Source organism: Serinus canaria, chromosome 24 (assembly GCF_022539315.1).
Source record: "Serinus canaria isolate serCan28SL12 chromosome 24, serCan2020, whole genome shotgun sequence".
Taxonomy (NCBI): domain Eukaryota; kingdom Metazoa; phylum Chordata; class Aves; order Passeriformes; family Fringillidae; genus Serinus; species Serinus canaria.
The window spans coordinates 7099830-7111988 of record NC_066337.1 but is presented as its reverse complement, the minus strand read 5'-3'; the positions used below and the strand labels follow the sequence as shown (position 1 = coordinate 7111988).

At 57.7% G+C, this 12159-nt stretch overlaps 1 protein-coding gene across 7 annotated transcripts in view; it reads right to left on the bottom strand.

The window, feature by feature from the left end:
• The window catches only part of ZBTB16 (zinc finger and BTB domain containing 16), a 55172-nt gene extending 44739 nt beyond the window's left edge, over window positions 1-10433 (bottom strand). The window contains exons 1-2 of one of the 7 annotated variants that reach the window (XM_050983554.1): window positions 10322-10433; window positions 7963-9300 (exon numbers count right to left, since the gene is read on the bottom strand). In XM_050983554.1, coding sequence (XP_050839511.1) covers window positions 7963-9230 — 1268 coding nt within the window. In that variant the 5' untranslated portion in view covers window positions 9231-9300; window positions 10322-10433. Of the gene's footprint in view, window positions 1-7962; window positions 9660-9791; window positions 9877-10028; window positions 10118-10321 lie in introns of those variants that run through there. The other 6 variants (XM_050983553.1, XM_050983552.1, XM_030231384.2 and 3 more) reach the window with 6 other exon arrangements.
• Between the last annotated feature and the right edge of the window lie 1726 nt (window positions 10434-12159).

The window sequence follows — 12159 nt, the reverse complement described above, 5'->3', positions numbered from 1 at the left end:
CAACCCTTTGCCATCCAGACTGGCCTTGGACACTTTCAGGGATGGGGCAGCCACAGCTGCTCTGGGAACCTGTGCCAGGGCCCTACCACCCTCAAAGGTAAAGGTGATGCCTGAATTCACAATCATCTCTGCTCCTGCATGACAGCAAAGCCCTGAGAAAACAGTGGAACAGCCAAAGACACTTCAAGTGAAATCTGGAAGGCAACAAGCTGCCCCAAAACCTTGTGCTGCCATGCACATGCACTTTCAAGAAGGCTGCCTGGGTTTTGGTTGAGTTTTTTAAAAACACAGCCTGTGCTGGGGTGAAACGGGATTTCTTGGAGTCATAGCCTTCCTGGGTTTACCCTGTGCACGCCAAAATTAGTACAACCTGTCCCCAAATACCATAATAAAAAACACATAGTAAGCGCTTTGCCTTTATTTATGTCAGTGGTGGTTTCAAGCAGGATGAATCATGCTTCCTCCTTAGCACTCCTTTCTAATATGATTTACTATAAATACTCCATGGAGATGAGAATGAGGGAAGGTGACCAAGGGCAAAGCATGTGGAGTCCAGCACCATCCCCAGACTCAGTGGCAAAAGCATAAAAGCACACTCAGTAGTTATGATGGAGTGGAAAACCACATGTGGGTTGTAACTGGTGCAGTACCTGGTGTGGAAATCATAGAATCACAGAATATCCTGAACTCAAAAGGATCATCAACATCCAACTACTGGCACTGCACAGGACAGCCCCAAAAATCCCACCATGTGCCTGAGAGCATTGTCCAAATGCTCCTTGAACTCTGGCAGGGCTGGAGTTTGGGAATCACAAAGGTTGGGAAAAGACGTCTGACAGCACTGAGACCAACCGTTCCCCGGCACTGCCAAACCCACCACTCAAACAGCTCCCCGAGTCCCCTCCTACGTGACTTCTGATGGACATGGCCCAGTGCTGGGGGCTGGGGGTTTTTTGAGTTTCTCTTTGTTTCTGTGCTCAGTAGACATTTCCCTTCTCTACAGGTCACCAAGGTGACAGCCAGCCCCTTCCTCCCGGCCCAAGCTGCAGCTGGGTGAAGGTGCGTGTTTGTTAGCAGGGGCGCACCCTCGGTGGGGCGCAGCCCGGCAGCGCCGTGCCGGCCGCAGAGCGCTCCCGCCGCTGAGCGAGCGAGCGCGGGGTTATCAGGCGGCTGATACACGCCGATAACAGCCCATCTCCGCGCTGACACCCGAACAAAGCACGGTGTTTAACGCTGATTTATGGCGGCCGGCCGGCTCTAGCCGGGCTCTGCGCGCCTCGCAGCGCTCGTGCCTACGTGGAGAAGCTTTTCCTCAATCGCACATTGCCGGCTTGTTTGCTAAACAACGTGCCAATAAAGCAGCAACGAGACAACGAGGGCCGATGGAAACCTGAACCAGCACAGCAGGGCGCGCATCCAACCATAATCTACTTAAAATCAGTTAAGAACACTACAGCGAAAATGATCCGAGCGGCCCTGGCCCCTGGCCAGCACGCAAGCCTGGGCCACAAAGGCTCGCTCCCGCAACCCCGATTTTAGGGCAACACTCCCTCCTTCAGATGCAGAGTGACCTCCCGCCAAAAAGAGGAATCGACCTCTTGCGAATGACGTGGTCCAACAGCACTTGTACTCTTCAAAGGTACCTGCTGCTCTGCTGTCAGCACAGAAGTTACCCAGAGCACTGCCACCGCGAACCAGCGCGTTCCAAACCGAAACCAAGAGGCTCAGGCACGCCTCAGCCTAGATAAAGATTATCCAGAACGGACACAGAGGTGATGCTCCTGAACATCCCACAGCAGGTCTGAGCAACTGGGCTTGAGCCTGGGAACAAAAGTAGATGTCACAACTGCACTGGAAACTCATCAGCCAATGTTAAAAAGGTGTCTGGCCACACGCAGACTCCCCGGCCACGTCTGCGTTTATTCCAAACGATGCAAGAACCTTTCCCTGTTGCTCATATGCTATCTGTCTGAAATTCCCTTTGTGCCACCCTCCCTGTTTCAGCTGGTACCTGTCGCACCACCAAACTCTACCAGGGCCAGGGTGCATGCCAAGCTCTGTCCAGGTCACTGGCTGCAGAGCGGGACGCAGATCCCTTCCAGCGAAGGAGGGAGCGATGCCCTGCAAAGGACTGATCCCACCATAAAGCACTGAGCCAGGCCGGGGAGAAGAACCCCTCACCGGCAGAGTGACACAAGCCAGGACTGCCGGGTGAGGAGGAATGAATGGAATAGGCTAATTTACACAGGAAGTGAGCACTTACCAGACCCTTCATCCCAACACACAAAACCCTCTGCCATATCTGGAAGCAATTACACCCAGTTAACATGATCTGCCTGCCACTAAAATTAACTGCAAACAGAAATATTTTTCACTTTTGCAACAGGAGATGCCATGGCCCCGTGTTTGGCTGCCGGGAAATATTTAGTAATTACTCATTTAAAGCCTCTCTTGAAGCTGTCAAGGGGGGCAGGGGGGGAATAAAAGAAAAATCTTGCTAATTGCAGGCAAAAAGGAAAATGCAGATCATTTTACTCTATCCAAGAAAAACAGATTTACAGACTGGTGTAACTAAAGAGCCAACATCCCACAGAAGCAGCGAAGGCTGCAGGAATGCTCCGTCACCAACAGCCCAGGCTGCTCTGCACCACTCCCTTGGTCCACAGGGAAAGGAAGAAAGGGTGGACAGAGTCATCCCTGAGCCAGCACAGGCTCTCTGAGGGGCCCTCTGTACAGTTGTAAAGGCATTGAAAGCAGCAGCACTGTGCGAGGTGCAACGAGGATTGAGGATGCTCTGCAAATCTCATCGAGCTGTGCAGCAACAGCCAGCTCTGGGGAAAAGCCACCCAAGTGTCCTCAGAGTGGCAGGTTTCATGCACTGGGGTCCCAGCCCTGCAGTCTATGGGGTCCTGGTCCCTGAGAACTGAGTTGTGCTGGGGAAGGGGCTGCACACCAGGTAGAGAGCAGGCAATGACCCTATCACACCTCTGGATGTCCCCCTGCAAGGTGTCAGAAGCACCACGCATCACGGCCAGGAAAAATCAGAGTTTCACTGGGCAGGGGGAAACAAACAAACAAACAAACAAATACACAGAAATAGGTGTTTTCTGATGGGAACTTCAGAGCTTTGCTTTCAAATGCAGTGCATGCATTACTAAACTGATGCAGAATAAAGGATGGAATTATGTGGAAGCCAAAGGGGGCTTTTCTCCCTCCACACTGGGAGTTGAGTATGGAAATGGTTAAGTCACCCACTGAATAAATCAAAAGTTCAAGGCTGCAGCATACCACGTTGTATTCCCCCTCTGCCCATGACAAGAACCAGAGAGCCCCCGAAATCCCAAGCATCCTGCGCGGGGTCTCGGCCAGCGCTCACAGGTTACACGCTCGGGGTCAGCGCAGTGGACCTTAGCTGCAACATTCATTTCCTGAGCGGGGCACGTCCCCCTGCCCATAAAGCTAATAAGAGCTTCCTCGCCCGGCCGCCCTGCGCCGCGGCCCGGCAGCGGGAACGCTGGTTTCCATTAGCCCCTTATGATGCCAGGTGCTGCTAATAAGGCCCATCAGCAAGAAACAAGAGCTGCCAGGTCATCCTCCAACTCTGGAAGTAATCATGGGCAGAGTTTGGGGGGCTGCTGCCCAGGATTTTCCTTCCCTCCCCCACTTGCTTTCCATTTTCCTCCTTTTTTTAAAAGTTAAATTGCAATGGAACATAAATTGACAAATGCTTAAAATAAAATAAAAAACAACTACTGTATTCGGCTACTGAAATTAACACTAATAACATCTCACAAAGCACTTGGGATCCGATTTATCATGTTTATTGCTTTAATGGTACACTGCATCTGTTTCTCACTGTGACATGCCGAGCAGTGCCAACGTGCCTAATGGCATTAGCAGTACAACGCTCAGCTAATCCAGGTGGAGAGAGGGGAGGTGAGGCTGCCAGAGGAAGAGCCAAAGGCTGGATCCCCATGAGAAGCTGCAGTTTCCCCAAGCAGGAGCATTTCAGACTGTGGGAGCATCAATCCCTGGCCCTGAACACTGGTGCTGTTGGTAGCAGACAGGCAGATCCACTGCTTTTCTGTCCTTCAGTGGGAAAACAGGGCACAAATCTGGAGTTTGGGGTACAGTGGCTGGCCAGCAGCCACTGGGGTACAGCAAGCCTCCTTACCCTTGTCCTTAAACTCTCCATTGGCACACACACATCTTTAGCTGACAGCTCAGCCACGGAACCTCAAAATGCAGAACAGACCTGACAGCTGGAATGGCAGCTTTCCCCAAGGTACATTCCCCCCATGTGACAGTGAGGACAAGCACCTTCCACCCAAAGTTGCCCTATAAGAAGCATTCACCCACCATCACCAGGAGAGCACTTTTGCCCTCCAGCCCAGCCTCTCCATCTCTCCCTGGTGCTCGCGCTGCCCACGTCGCCGTGGCGGAGAATTCCCGGGCAGCGCCGGCCTGGGGTCCTTGGCTGTGCCATAAATGAAGCATACAGAATCACATCCCCACTGGCAGCCTTCCCAGTCACTATCACTTTACAAAAGACACGGTTTCATTTTTTTTAAGTTTTAAGGTATTTACCTTCCTGGTGACAAATTATGCCAGGCTCAGTTGGCAGCTGGGTATGGCTCTCCTCACCTTACAGCTTGGAGGTATTCCTTCACAAAACAGGCCCCAAAAGGGCCACTGAACTATGGCTTTTTTGTCCGCAATTAGAAGTGACGATCAATACTAACATTAGATTAAGTCTGAACTTTGTTGAACCCAGAAGGAAATCTTTTATAAAAAAAAATTAAAGACTCGACGACTCAATCCACACTCAATTAGTCAAAATCATAAGCTTGGTAAGGGAGAAAGAAAATGGATCATGCAGCAGCCAGTGGGTTCAGGGACCTGAAAACCCTGATCAGAGGCAATGCCCAGGCTTGTGGCCACTTGGCCCCCCAAAGGTCACAGCTCAGCACTCCTGGGCATGACAGGGCACAGGCAATTCTGCCACGAGGCCAAGGAGCCGTGTTACCACACTGGGCCAGGGCAGATGACTGTCCCTCGGGCACTGTCTGTCACCCAGAGCCAGTGCCCCCCTGTGCTTGCTGAGGCCACGCCAACCCTCTGCTCTCCTTTTTCCTGCACGTGCTTTCCATACTAATGAAGACAGGAACAACACTCAGAAGGCTCCAAGACTATAAACATATATGTTTACACTTCTATAGGCATGTGTGTGTATAAACAAACAGCCCTGCCATATGCATGGGCTGCCTGTGCTCTGCAAACAGGCTCAGCACGCACTGGCTCACCGAGCTCGCTGTGAATGAGTGGCACGGGTGCTGGGTGGCTTCGGGCTCTGTCACCTGCTGGGGCTTGGCACATGGAAGCTGTCACACTGGCAGCCAAACACCCCATGGAACAGTGAGGTACCCCCGCCCCTGCCCCCTGTCCCTGGCCCCCAGCTCAGCACAGCCAGGAACGGCTCTGGTCGGGCACCTCCGCCTCACATCAGGGTCGGAAAGCAAAACCACAGCAGCGAGAGCACGGCAGAAGGAGGTCAGCGAAAGTCAGCGAGTGACAGCGTGCTGCCCCAGCACATCCTGCCCCCCTCCAGCCGCTGGGGAGGTGGTGCCCAGACCCCAGCACAGATCCCCCAGCCCCCTCACCACCAGGCAGTGGAGAGAAGAGGAGCCCGCAGCCAGAACGGTGCAGCTGCCACCAGAGCTGCTCCGGCAGAGCTGCAGATCCCAGCCCAGCGCAGATGCTGTTTAACAGCTCCATGAATACAATAGGATCCCACAAATCCTCCCCAAATGGTAATTCTCACAACGTATTAGAAAGCAAACACTATAAAAAAGCCACATGAGACCCTGTCTACACACAAACCGCCTGGGATTTAGACTTTGGGGGCCGGGGACTGAGTTCATTGGACTGTTACCCAATGCCTTTCAACACGGACGGTCTTACAGATCAGTTAAACACGGCTCAAAGGATTTGGCTTACCCTGCAAAGTTTGCCAGCGCCAGGTAATCGGTCAGAAAGCAAGAACAGACAAACAGAGTTTGGGGCTGGCTTCAGCAACTGCCTTTAAGGCTCCACTGGCAGGGGCCAGCGCTGAGCTCCATGCTCCAGGCAGACCCCGAGCCCCGTGGAGCATGGCGTGTGCCCAGCCTCACGTTGAGATCATGAATAAGTGAGAAACAAGCTACGGCTGCAGCCGCGACTGTCAAAACAGGCTGAGCCCGGGAAGGCGCTGTGAAATAGGGGCTGCCGTGCTGGACAGCTGGGCCATGCTCCCTCGTCTCTCGACCCCGCGGGAAGGATCTGACCGCGCAGCTCCTCTCCCTCCCTCTGGACAGATTCACGGCTGGCGACAGGAGCCTCCGGACAGTCCCAGCATCGCCCCCCACTGCGGCCACAGCAATTGCTGCTCTTGGCTTGGAGGGGGAAAGGGAGAGCCTTGAGACCGTGGCGGAAAGGCACGTTAAAATTCTCCCTGAGCCCTCACTGCAGCTCTCCCGGTGACGTTCGGTCTGCATCACCGCACGGCCGAGGCGGCTTCGGGGACGTAACCAACGCCAGCCCGGCTCTCCCGCTGGAGAGAGGGGGAACAAAGCCGAAAGCGGCTGTGCCCCCACACGGAGCCGAGGAGCCTCGAGGGGTGAAGGCTGCTCCCCGCGGGGTCCATGCGGCAGAGCGAGGAGCGATGCTGCCGGTACTCGCAGAGCCGCGCAGGGCTGAGGACCCCGGCTCGGCGGCTCGGCTCCCGCACCCGGAGCGTTCACGGGCTGAGCGCACGGGGAGCCGCCGCTCCGGCAGCCGCTATCCCGCCCCGCTGGCGGGCGGCGAGCAGCACCGACTGCCCCGCCAGAGGCACGTGCCGGCACGGACACCGGCCCCGGAGCCTTATGTGCATCACGACTAATTAACCTGTTGATTCATTAAAAATCTGACAGGGTGCGCAGCCAGGGGAGGCAGGGAGAAGCTAAGGCATCGTGCCGGTGATGTCTTCCCTAGGCGGGACGCTGCTGTCCTGTCGCGGGGCTGCAGCCACAGCGGGGGCCAGAGCAGCAGTCAAATCCCATGGCTCTGAAGCACGTTCAGAGCCATGGGATTTGACTGGCGACGCCGATTTTGGTGTGGCAATTAACGTGGCTCCCGTCCCCAGCCAAATGAGAGAACAAGCCCTGGTCCCTGAACCACGAGCAGGAGGCAATAAACAGCGGAGCGCTGAGCTCACGTGTCAGGAACCACCACCCCGCTCCCAGCCCGCAGCAAGCCCCCAGGATGTGGGGCTGGGAGTGAGCACAGACCCCCCACCCCGAGCAGGGGAGCCCCGAAGTCGCATCTGCAGCCATTTTCAGCCCTTCACCTTCCCCGCAGGGACAGACCCGCGGCTCTGCGGCAGCCCGAGCCCTCTGCGCTCGCCCCGGCGTTACCCAGCCTGACCCCCGCGCCACTTTCTGCGAAGTGTAAATGTTTCATAAACCGGAAAGCTGAGCGGCACAAACCCTCCCAGGCTGTCAAGTCACCACATGTTGCCCGTGCTAGCGTGCCCCGGTAGGGGCAAGGGGGGACCAGCTCTCAGCAGAGTGGGCGAGTGCTGACTGTCCCCACTGCATCTCTCCACACGCAGATCCCTAAACTCAAAGGGTAGCAACTGTGAGCTGCTTGGTTGATGCCAGCCAGGGAAACTGGTGGTGGATATGCTCGCAGGAAACACCGACGGCCCCAGCTCATCCGGGCCGTCCCCAGCCAACACTCACTGGAAGGAACCTTCTGGCATGGTAACCAGACTTGGGGCAGCTGCAAGAGCCATCCCTCTGAGAACGCTACTCCACAAGCTGGTTTTGGGGTACGTGGTGGGAACTTTGCATCAGCACGTTTGACACTCAGCCAGACACTGAAACCCTCTGGTGAGATCCCGGCTGCCCGGTGCAGCATGCCACGGCACGGCCTCACACTCACCTGTGCTGCTCGAGGGTCTCGTTGTCCGGCAGCTCTGCCCCACACACGCTGCACTGCTCACCCAGGGCTCTGCTCTCTGTCTTCATGCCCGCTGCCAGCTCCCCCAGCTTGCTGAACAGCTCCCGCTGGATGAAGCCCTGGGGCAGCAGCCCACCATAGGCGCTGAAGTCCATGGAGACAGCCAGGGCCGGCTGCACGTGCAGGGCGGACGCCGCAGTGGGCGGCACACCGAGCACCGGCTCAGTCTTGTGGTTCGGCAGCAGCGAGTAGATGCCCAAGGGCTTCTCTCCCGGGGCAGCGGCGCACGGCTCCGGCCCCAGTGGCAGCCCCTGGCTAGGCTCAGGGGGTGGCTCAGCACCCTCCTCACGGGTGTAGTGCAGTTCACGGGCACTGGTGATGACGCTGCTGCGGGTCGGGGTGCCAGGTCCTTCCTTGCCCTTCTCGTCAGGCTTCTCCCCACTGGAGGCACCGGGCTCGGCTGTCCGGGGGCTGTCATGGCTGGAGGCCTCATCCACCTGCATTGCTTCAGTTTTGACTTCGGTGAGGCCAGAGGGGCGGCGGGTGGTGGCAGAGCGTGAGTCCTCAGGGGCACTGGGTGGCAGGGCACCCTGCAGCAGTGACTGCCCGATGGTCATCAAGCTGTCCACCGCCGCCTTTGTGGGGCTCATGGAAGAGAGGGAGCAGTAGGATGCGGAGGCAGAGGGACTCTGCTCCACTGTGGCTGCCAGCAGACTCTGGCTGGCCACGCCAGCATAGCCACCTTCCTCACCAGTAGGCTTGGAGATGATAAGGCCCTTGATGTACCTCGACTTCTTCTCCTCCTCCTCCTCCGTGGTGGCAGCAGCACCTCCGTCAGCCATGGCGACCTCGGTGTCATTGTCCTCGGAGGCCTGTATAGTCTCCAGGATCTTCAGGCACTGCTCCTCCAGGTACTCAATTTCCAGGATCTCGGCAGCATAGAGCAGGTCATCCAGGTCCTCAACCTTGGCTTGTAGGGTGGCGGTGTAGGCGTACTCCAGGATCTGCTGGAACGTCTTTGGCGAGAGGAAGTCCAGGGTGTAGTGCTGGCTGTTGCGGTGGAAGAGGATCTCGAACATCTTGCTGGTGCAGGCCAGCACGGTCCGGTGCGCGTGGAACTCCTGGCTGTCCACCATGATGACCACGTCGCACAGCGTCCCCGCTAGGCGCATCTGGTTGGCTTTGTGCAGCAGCCCGGTGGGGTGGCAGGGGTTCTGCAGCTGGATCAGCCCCATCTTAGTCAGATCCATGGCGCGCCCCAGGCTCACACATCAGGGTGTCTCGCCGTCGCTCAAATCTGGGACCAGCTTTGTGTGCCGACTATCTGCGAAAACAAAAGGCGGAGGGGGAGAGGAGCAGAGTGGAGCGGGAAAGGGGGAGCAGGGAGGGAAGAGACGAAAGAGAGAGAAAACGGGAAAAAAGAGAAAAAAGGAGGGGGAGTGAGGAAAGCCGGGGGGAGAAAGGAGAAGAGAGCAGTGAGTAGAAGGGAGTGGGGAGAAAGGAGCAGGGAGGGAGAGGGAAGTTAGCCCGCAGCCCGGCAGCGACTCGCCCAAAAGTTTCCACGCTGCTCGGCGGATCCGCAGCTGCCGGAGCCGCGTTCCCGCTACCGCCGGCCGGGGAAGGCAAGGGAGGGAAGGGAGAGGAAGGCGCGCATCCCCCGCCGCCGCCCCGCTCCAGCTCCAGCCGCCCCGTCCCGCCGGCAGCGCGGCCACATCAGGTGCGCGGCGAAGCGGCGGAGCCCCAGCCCCACGGCGGTGCCGGAGCGGGGGGCGCGGGGGGTCCCGGAGCCGCCCCCCCTCGCCCGCACTCACGGCGGCCGGCGGCTGCTCCGGCAGTTCGCACTGCCCGCTCTCATCGCCGCCGCCGCCGCTCGCCGCGCCGCGCAGCAAATCACGGCGGCGCCGGCCCACGGGCCGCCCCGCGCCCGCGTCAGGCCGCCCCCACCCACCACCCACCCGCCCCCCGCCCTCCGCCCGCGCCCCCCGCCCGCGCCGAGCTGAGTGCGGGCGCCCCCGCCCGGGGCCGCCCCGCCCCGCGCAGCCCCGCACCTTGCGGGGAACGAGCGGCGGCGGCTGGACAGCGCTGCCGACAACAAACATGGAGGAGCCGGAGGCGGCGGCGGGGAGCTCGGCACCCGGAAGCCCGGCGGCACCGGGGAGCGGCACCGGGCAGCGGCGCGGCGGCCCCCGGCCCCGCTGCGAGCGGGGCTGCGCGCCCCGACGGGCTGCGCCCACCGCCCCGACGGGCTGCGCCACCGCCGCGGCCGCGCCAGACAAAGCCGCCCCCCGCGCCGCGCCTGGGCGGACCCCCAGCCCCGGGGGTGGAGACGGTAAAAACCAACCTCAGAGCCCAGTTTGGGGTCCGGTGGCGGATTCCGACAGGGAGCTGCGGTGCTTGTGACATGATGTGACACCGAGCACGTTGTCGCCCCGACGAAGCTGGTTTTTCTTTCCCCCCCACCCCCCCGCGATAAAATACTGACGCCGTGACGGCACCGCTTGTATGTAGGGATGTGGCGGGTGCCCGCGCCCCAGGACGGGCCATGGGGCTCTGCCACAAGGGTCGCCTTCGGGAAGGGAGCGAAACACACGGGGAGCCGCCAGCCACGCCGTGACACCGACAGCAGCACCAGGCAGCGGCACGAGCAGCGGGCCACGCACCGAGGGAGTTCTGCGTGCCCTGAGCTTCCTCGACCGAGGACGTGCCTCAGCTCCTTGGCGGTGCCCACGCTCAGCGCACCCAGAGACCTGTGTAATCCTCGGGAAGGGGCAGGGTGGCAGCCGCACAGCACTCCCTTCTTCCCTCCCTCCCTGCCGCGCCCGTGGCACAACACAGCCAGCACAGAGCCCGGTGTCTTCAGCTAAAACAACAAACGCGGACGGCATTAGTAGAAAGATACCCTTGGGGTAAAGCAGCGCAAATGTAATCTAAGGAGAACGTTATGGGGAAGTGTGTTTATAATTATAATGGGATTTAATGTACTTTGGGACCAGATGATAGCAGTCATTTAACGAGAACAGCCTAATAACGGAGGCCTCACGATGCACGGCGGCGCTGCGCGGGTTATTAGACGCGTGTGATAACGCCGTGCTCGCCGTACTATAGTTAAGGGTAAGGCATCAACTTACTCCTATTTTTTCGAGGGTTATAACTCTGCCGCTGTAATTGGCAGAGAGCAGGGATGCACCGCACAGGCAGCCAGCATGCCTGCAGGATGGGGGTTTTTAATTGTCTCAAACTGCTTGAGTTCCTCCCTCTTCCAGACTTTAAAATCCAAACAGCTGAAAGGGAGAAATAGTGAGACACTGTGGTTTCAGGTGTTTGTTTACCCTTCTCTAACTTTTAAAAGGCTTGATTTCAGGACTGAAATTTTGTAGGCAGTTAGGGGTATGTTTTTAGTGTTGCTCACATGAAATTAAGCTGCATGAGTCCCATTAGCAATAATGGAAATCCCACGGCTAAATTCCCAGGCAGCATCCTGAAAATTAACCCCCCCAGTCCTTCCTGTCAACTGGTGCGTTGCACTTTTTGTTGCTCCTCTAATACATAGAGTAAAAGCTACTGAATTGTTTAAGACACCAACTTCCCACGGCCACTGTTTGCTGAAGGCTGAGACCAGCTTGGTGACCCTGACCAGGGATACCCCACATACCCCGGCTGTGGGGCTGCCCAGGACCTGCAGGCCACAGGCGAGGCTCACAGGGATGCTTGGAAAGCTGCAGCCATGGCCTTCAGGGTCATTTCCCCATGTCCTGGCATGGGAGTCAATCCCTTGTCACTCCTCCCGGTACCTTCCATTTCCCTTCCATCTCTCCCCATCAGTTTCCAATTTATTTACTTTTCTGATCTTAATCCCCACCTTGTAGTGTAACGTGTTTATTAGAAAGGCACCAGCAGCTAAATGAAGCCAAGCTGGGCTCCGTGTTAAGTAGCAGTCACGCCCAAGTGCCTCTCCATGTGCCATTACTCCGAGTGATTGAGGCAATTTCTTCCTCCGCCACGAGTTTCACTTGTAAATCTCTCAACCAGACACGGTGCAATGATGTGCTGCCTGGTGCGATTATTATTAACCTCCAGCATTAAACCCCTGAGCTGGTGGTTCCTCAGGAAGGGCTTTCTGTGTGAGGACCAGGTGAAGCATGGACATCCTTCCCAGGAAAATGAAGGATCCATTCAGAT